General features: G+C 45.0%; 1 protein-coding gene across 1 annotated transcript in view; it reads right to left on the bottom strand.

Moving 5' to 3' along the window:
- The window catches only part of ptgfrnb (prostaglandin F2 receptor inhibitor b), a 70204-nt gene that overhangs the window by 59567 nt on the left and 2486 nt on the right, over positions 1-8151 (bottom strand). Inside the window, exons 2-3 of the mRNA XM_037696594.1 lie at positions 6493-6605; positions 5227-5485 (exon numbers count right to left, since the gene is read on the bottom strand). Of these exons, the coding sequence (XP_037552522.1) occupies positions 5227-5485; positions 6493-6605 (372 nt within the window). The remainder of the gene's footprint in view (positions 1-5226; positions 5486-6492; positions 6606-8151) is intronic.

Below are 8151 nucleotides of genomic sequence, written 5' to 3'. Positions count from 1 at the left end.
TCCCATAAAACATTTCCAATATCAGTTTCCACTGGAAAGTTTCCAGTGAAAAGTTTCCAGTAAAAATTTTCCGTTAGAAGTTTCCAATAAAAGGTTCCCACTGGCAGCTTCCACTGGAAATTTTCCAGTAAAAAGTTTCCAGTGGATGTTTCCGGTGAAAAGTTTCCAGCGAAAGATTCCAGTGAAAAGTTTCCAGTGGAAAGTTTTCAGTAAAAGGTTTCCACTGGAAAGTTTCCATTAGAGTAAAGTAGTTCCAGTTTGAATCATGGCGACATCTGATCAGTCATCAGAGAGCAGGGAAGACTTAGTGCTGCAGCGAGGCGTGTCAGACAACAAAGGGTACAAATAATTGTGTTTTGCAGTGTCAATTAAAATTTTCCTGAAAAGAGTTTCTCAGCGACGTCCTCGTCACTCGTCTCTTGCATAACAAAAAACATCCGAACAACGGGATGAGGCGCACAAAAGCCGCCTGCTCTGAATCAAATTCATCTTTTAAAAGATGGGAAGCGTTGAAGTTTCTTCCCGTACGTACAGAGAATTGTTGTACTTGCTAATACGTACACTCTGCGTGTACATGACAATCTCTCTGGCATACAAACACGGCTGCCTCGTTAATTCAGGTCTAAATTTAACGAGGTGTCTGGGGAGCCGTGCTGGAAGGCAGCAGAGAGCAGCTGAACATGATGATGCATTATGGAGATAACTAACCTGCTGTCTGATTACGCTCTCCGTCACTAAATTCTGACCCCTCCCCCCACGACACACTTTTTTGCTTTCCTCACACAAAAATGTCCGTTTTCTACCAACAATGATGTTTAGATGCTCAAATTAAAAGTGCGTTTGTTTTTAATTACCAACTCAAAAAAGTGCAAAATAAATCCAATTAAAAAAGAACGGGAACTGCTGAACTCATGTTTGTGTTTTTTTTTTTTTAAAGCACAAACTCAAAGTGTGTAACTTTATTAAGGATCTGAGCAACCAACAAATTTAACTTGGGCAGCTCTCGACATCACACCAAGGATAGAGGCGGTTATTGTGTTTAATCACATTTAATCAAACGAAGCTTTTAGAGAACAAAACTACAGTTTACTGCCGTCACTGAAAGTCTTTCAGATAAATCCATTACCAGGGACAAGTTCTAAAATTAAGAGGTTTGTTCCCGAGTGAGGAAAGAATGGAGCGTGAGATTGACAGATGGATTGGTGCAGCATCTGAAGTATTGTGGACTCTGTGCCGGTCTGCTGCAGTGAAGAGGGAGCTGAACTGTAAGACGAAGCTCTCTTTTACCGGTCGGTCTACGTTCCTCGCCTCACCTCTGGTCATGGACTCTGGGTAGAGACTGAAAGAATGAGATCGTGGATCCAGGAGGTTGAAATGAGTTTCCTCTCCCTGGACTCTTCTTAGAGACAGGGTGAGAAGTTCAGTGATCAGGAGAGACTCATGCTCCTCCACATCCAGAGGAACCAGTTGAGGTGGTTCATCTGGTAAGGATGCTTCCTCGGCGTCTCCCTAGGGAGGTGCTTTGGACAAGTCTGACTGAGAGGAGACCCCAGGGAAGATCCAGGGCACACTCTCGGTTGGCCTGGGAACACCTAGGAGTCCTCCCAGAAGAGCTGGAAGAGGTGGCTGTGGAAAGCGATGTCTGGACGTCCCTGCTCAAGATGCTGCCCCGAGACAGGACTTCAGAACAAGCGGAAGATGATGGACGGACAGGCGGACGTGTCCATGAAGAATATGGAAAATCTTCAGCCGTTTTCCGCTGTTGACTCTTGTTTCGACGTTCATGAACCCCAGGTGCAACCATACATCTCCACAGTCTGGGACTGGACTCCATTCTTCAAGATGGCAACGCTCACCCCCACAGAGGGGGGTTATTTCATTCATCCATTCAACCTTTATTTATACAGGTTAATCCCATTGAGCCTCGGGGACCCGAAGGATGGAATGATCTCAAACCCATTGAAAACCTTGGGTTTGCCCCAGAGTGACCTCCCACTGGCTGACTTAAAACTACCACTGGTTGAAGAAAGAGCTGCCATCCCACAACAGTGTGTGACCGAGCTGGTGAGCAGCACGACGAGGAGGAGCCTAGAGCTGTTGTGGCTGTATATGGTTCTTCCACATGCTACTGAGGATCCTGTTGGTAAAATTGCCATTGTGTCTTTTTTTAGACTTCAATCATCCAATCCAATAAACTATACCAAAGTTGTTCAGTGAAGAAGATTTGGCATCTTTATTATGAGTGCAACCAGCATAGTCAACTCTGCTGCTCAACAAGTGTGGCACCATTTCAGAGGATTTATTGCCAAGAAACATTGCTCCAACAAAGAAATAATCAACCATAACAATGTACAATAATCAACATACCGGTACATTCCCTTTGTTTTTGTACTGTTTATATTGAATATGTCCTGCTTGTAGGGTAGGCAAAGATATCATCCATCCATTATCTTTTACCCGCTTCTTCCACTTTGGGTCACGAGGGTCGCCGGTGCCCATGTCCAGCAATCACTGTGCGAGGGGCGGGGCACACCCTGGACAAGTCGCAAGTCCATCACAGGCAAAGATATTATATCATTTTTTTTAATCTGAAGCCAGACACCCGCACCGGGTTTCCACAACGACAGGAGAGCATGGGACACGTGAGGAAAATGTGCATTTAACTCATAAACATATGGAGATGATAATAATACTGCAGATTTTAGGACGGGCTTGGTTTGAGATGGAGGGGTGTGCCACGCCTTTATTAGACAAACCTCTTAAAGATTTTGACACACCATAAAAACAAAAACTGCATGACATTAAGAAATTAATGAAACAAACATTATTCAAAAACAGTAGGTACGCTCAATCATCCAGATAAATAAATTACAACAAGTTAAATCATGTCATATGGACAGTTTATTTTGGTCCACACTGCTAACAGCCCCATGCTGCTAACAGCCCCATGCTGCTAACAGCCCCATGCTGCTAACAGTACCATGCTGCTAACAGTACCATGCTGCTAACAGTACCATGCTGCTAACAGCACCACACTGCTAACAGTACCATGCTGCTAAGAGTACCACACTGCTAACAGCACCACACTGCTAACAGCACCATGCTGCTAACAGAACTACTATGCTAACAGTACCATGCTGCTAACAGAACCACTATGCTAACAGTACCATGCTGCTAACAGGATCACAATGCTAACAGTACCACGCTGCTAACAGTACCACAATGGTAACAGTACCATGCTGCTAACAGTACCATGCTGCTAACAGGATCATACTGCTAACAGTACCACGCTACTAACAGTAACACACTGCTAACAGTACCATGCTGCTAACAGGATCAAATTACTAATAGAACAACAATGTTAACAAAACCATGCTGCTAACAGGATCACTATGCTAACAGTACCATGCTGCTAACAGCACCACACTGCTAACAGCACCATGCTGCTAACAGCACCATGCTGCTAACAGTACCACACTGCTAACAGCACCATGCTGCTAACAGAACTACTATGCTAACAGTACCATGCTGCTAACAGAACCACTATGCTAACAGTACCATGCTGCTAACAGGATCACTATGCTAACAGTACCACACTGCTAACAGTACCACAATGGTAACAGTACCATGCTGCTAACAGGATCACACTGCTAACAGTACCACGCTACTAACAGTACCACACTGCTAACAGTACCATGCTGCTAACAGAACTACTATGCTAACAGTACCATGTTGCTAACAGAACCACTATGCTAACAGTACCATTATGCTAACAGGATCACTATGCTAACAGTACCACGCTGCTAACAGTACCACAATGGTAACAGTACCATGCTGCTAACACCGTACCATGCTGCTAACAGTACCATGCTTCTAACAGAATCACTATGCTAACAGAACCACTATGCTAACAGTACCATGCTGCTAACAGGATCACTATGCTAACGGTACCACACTGGTAACAGTACCACACTGGTAACAGTATCATGCTGCTAACAGTACCATGCTGCTAACAGTACCATGCTGTTAACAGGATCAAACTACTAATAGAACAACAATGTTAACAGACCCACACTGCTAAGAGCATCATGCTGCCAAGAGAACCATGCTGCTAACAGGACCATGGTGCAGGAACAGCTTCTACCCTGAAGCTCTTCGACTCGTAAAGCTCTAACCAGGATAATCACAGAAAAAAAAAATTTCACATCATGTTGCTGCTGATCCGTTTCATGTTGCTGCTGATCCGTTTCATGTTGCTGCTGATCTGTTTCATGTCGCTGCTGATCTGTTTCATGTCGCTGCTGATCTGTTTCATGTTGATGTGTTCATTCGTGCTCGTCTGCTCACACAGACTCATGTTCGTGCTGCTGTTCGACGCAATATTTTCTGCTATTAGTGCTTAGCATATTTCTAGTTGATGTTTTTCTTCATATCTTAGATCTTATTACTGTTTTTCTTTTACATTTTATTGTTGGATGTAACTGGGACCCTGTGGACACAATTTCGTTCCACCTCCTGTACCACATGTGGTGAAACAACAAATAAAGAACCTCTGACTGCTAACAGTAACAGTGTTTTCATAACACTTTTTATTTTAACTGCTTTAAACTTTATATGTTGTCCGTCTAAAACGGGTCTCTCTTGAAAATGAGTCCTCGTGACTCAGTGAGACTAACCTGGATTAAAACAGAAACTGTCCAGACGACACGATTTTACCTTTTTGTGAATAACCTACGAGGTGTTTCAGTCCCAGCACGATGTTTAATATTACGATGATGTTCCAGGTTTTGTGCAGCCGCGCTTTAAACCCATTTACTCCGATGTCTTGCACGGATATCCAGCATTCTAACCCTCAAAGCAGTACAGTTAACTAAACCTTCTGGCTTTATGAAATGGTCCCATCCATATGAGGGTATTCATAGTCCATCCGAACCTCCGTCTCCCTGATCCTGATTTGACACGAGCCAAGTACTCCCACCTGACATCTGCTCCCCATCATAAATGTGTTTGAGGTGCGCTGAAAGTTAATTGACGAGCCAATAATTGTCCCAAACCAGCAGGCTGTGCGTGTGTGCAGCAGGATATAAATACACGGTCAGCAGAGCATCACTAAGTCCTGAAAGTGGCTGTCCAATGAACCAACAGAGCTCGGCACTTTCACAGCCGCACGGTAAAACAGACTCGCTGGGTCAGAACGCGGAAACATCGGCGTAAATCGCTTCTTACCGGTGAGCTGAACCTGAGCCACGTAGTTCCCGCTGATGACCGAGTCTGTGCTCGGGGTTCGGCAAAAGTAGAAGCCGGCGTCCTGCGGCTTCAACTCCGCGATCTTCAGGTCCGCCTCGTTGTCCTGCAGCCGCACCACCGAGATGTCGCCGGACGCCACGCGCTTGCTGAGCGAAGGGTCTGAGAAGCTGCTGTCAAAGGTGGAGATTATTTTGATCTTGGGCCCGGTGGCATCCCGGGACATCTCCCAGTCGAAGTCCTGCAGAACAGAGAGAAGTCTTGGTGACTTGTACGAACCTGGGAAAATGGTGGCCTTGACCACCCTAGATTAATCTTTGGTCATCCCAATCATTTGAGGAAACTATACTTTTAAGCAAAATAAAAACTAGAAAGCAGTTTCCTCAAATGATCAGAGTGGTCGGTTTACATATGGCGGTGGCCATCTTGGATTTTATCGTGGCAAATCAGTTTGAGTGACCTTTCTTACACCTAGATGCAGCCACACACCAAAATGGAGGCCGATACCTCGTTTATCTATCAAGTCATCCAGGTCCCAAGACGCATTTCCAACTCCCCTCTTCGCGTCATGACGGGGGTCAACAAGCTGGTTTCCGTAGACCTCGACTAACCACGATAATCATGACGCTCCACTTTGACACTTTCACAAAACATTTCTGCCAGATGGCCACAGAGACCAGTCCGTCGTCACGCTGCCTGTGTTCGTTCTTAAATCACAGATGGAGCCGCCACGTCCCGCTCAAACGCGAGCTTTCCTCTTCCTCTTCGTGGAACCAAGAGCCGTGGAGCAGAGCTCTCAGTTCCTCTTTGTGGTTAACCAATATTTAAACTAAATACAAAGTTGCTGTGCGTCACCATGGATCTTCTCTAGTAACAAACCTGTTTGTTGTTTAATCCCATGACCAGGCGGACATGGGATTAACCTTTAACAGATTACCAAGCCGCAGCACTAGTTTACCTTCTCACGTCGACCGTTTTGCCTCCGTTACTACCTCGCTTCACGGCACAAAGGAGCACCAGCGGTGGGTTGGCTTCGACCCCTCTCGCCGCCACAGGACTTTGAAGCACATTGAAGCTTGAAGGGTCCAGTTTGGGATGTGCTCACAGTTTACGGACAGGTGAAAGCAGCAGAAGCATTCATGAATCAAACCGAGGCCAGAAGGCGTCTCAGCTCTGACTGAAGTGTTTGATGAAAAAGCTCAAAGTTACATTTTGGATAAACGTTACAAACACACAGTCAACATTTACCTGCTCACGTGGTCCTCCATACTCTGTGACGTTACATCGTATCGAGACCGGCTGCCCCTCCACTCTTATCAACGGGCCGGGGGCCACCATCACCACCCGGGCCCAAGACCCGCCTTAAAGGACACAGAAAACACCGAACATTCAGTCTTCAACAAGTACCAGGAACTCCACGTTATAAATATATATAAATATTCTGCAGTCAAACAAGGAGGCCGCGCGCCTCGCCTTCTAAAGTCGAGGTCGGTCTTCTGACTGAAGATCACGCACGGCTACGTCTCAACATGCGCAACACGAACCGGCACACACCAGAAGGCTCGTTGGAACTTGCAGAGTTGATGATAAAAGGAGTTATGAACACCTGAAACTCAATTCTTAATTTGAGTTGCTAACTCAAATTCAATTCTAATTCAAAAAGGGAAATTAAATGCAACTCATCATCCTGGTTTTATTAGAGTTCTTCTAGATGCTGATGGCTGTGGGCAGGAAGGATCTCTCGTAGCAGTCCATCTTAGAGCAGACCTGAAGAAACCGGTTGCAGATGTTGATCTGTCTACTTGGACTTGGTGGGTTTCTCAGTCTTCTTGAGCAACAGGACCACCTGAATCTTGGGCAGAACTCCTCCCTGAGAGGTGGTCTTTCCTCCCAGCAGCTTGTTGAGCTTCTCGTCATTGCAGACAGCCAGCTGCAGGTGCCAGGGGATGATCCTGGTCTTCTTGTAGTCACGAGCCGCGTTTTCCACAGTATCAGTGGTTATGTAGTCAAGCACCTCTGCCAGGTAGACGGGGATGCGTCCACGGCACCTCCTTTTTAACTTATTTGTGATTTGGGGCTGTACCTTCATTCATTCATTCAACCTTTATTTAGACAGAATGAGCCTCAAGGACTGTACCTGAGGTATTATTTGAGTTTTTGAGATGTTAATCAGCTGCTCCCAATTGCAAAGACCACCTTGTTGTCATGGTTACGCATCATAACAAATGTCCAAAAGCAAAGAGTTTCCAGTAAAATTCCTTCAAGCAGCACAGCATCTGATATCAGAGGAAGTAATATCTAAATCAAGTGACTTACATCCAGAAAAAGAGGAATTAAAGATTTCAAAAGCAACATCCCAGAATGAAAGTAACAGAGCTGCTCCAACATGCAGCCATCTTGAGCGGCGCAATTCTAGAAATGAATTCTAGAATCAACATGCCACAGGGAAGCTAACCCCGTTAGCATCGTGTTTATCGCTGAAAACGTGTCTGCAAATTAAACGTTTCAGAGTCCTTAATAAAAACTGTTATATTATGATAACTTTTACTATTATTTGACATATCTTCAGTATTTGGAGAAGACAAAAAAGATGTAAAATAAAATAAATATACGGCACCACAACTATTCTGCTAGCTCCCTATAAGTGGCAGCATCAATTTATGATTATAATCCATTTTTGATATTTGATAATTGATTCTGACTTCTCGATGTCTCCAACGCGGTACATTTTAAAAATAAATAATTTCTGCACTCGCTCTCGTGCAAGGCGGACACATTTTCTCTTCCTCTCCTGTCCTCCGGCTTTTTTTGCTCTCTGTCTGTGTAGCGTGGTCCGGTTAGCAGCGCGGTCCTGTTGGCAGCGTGGTCCTGTTAGCAGCGTGGTCCTGTTAGCAGCGTGGTCCTGTT

Source organism: Nematolebias whitei, chromosome 23 (assembly GCF_014905685.2).
Source record: "Nematolebias whitei isolate Nwh7 chromosome 23, NemWhi1, whole genome shotgun sequence".
In the NCBI taxonomy this organism is placed as follows: Eukaryota; Metazoa; Chordata; class Actinopteri; order Cyprinodontiformes; family Rivulidae; genus Nematolebias; species Nematolebias whitei.
The sequence above is the reverse complement of the archived record's forward strand: the minus strand, read 5'-3'. Positions and strand labels throughout refer to the sequence as shown.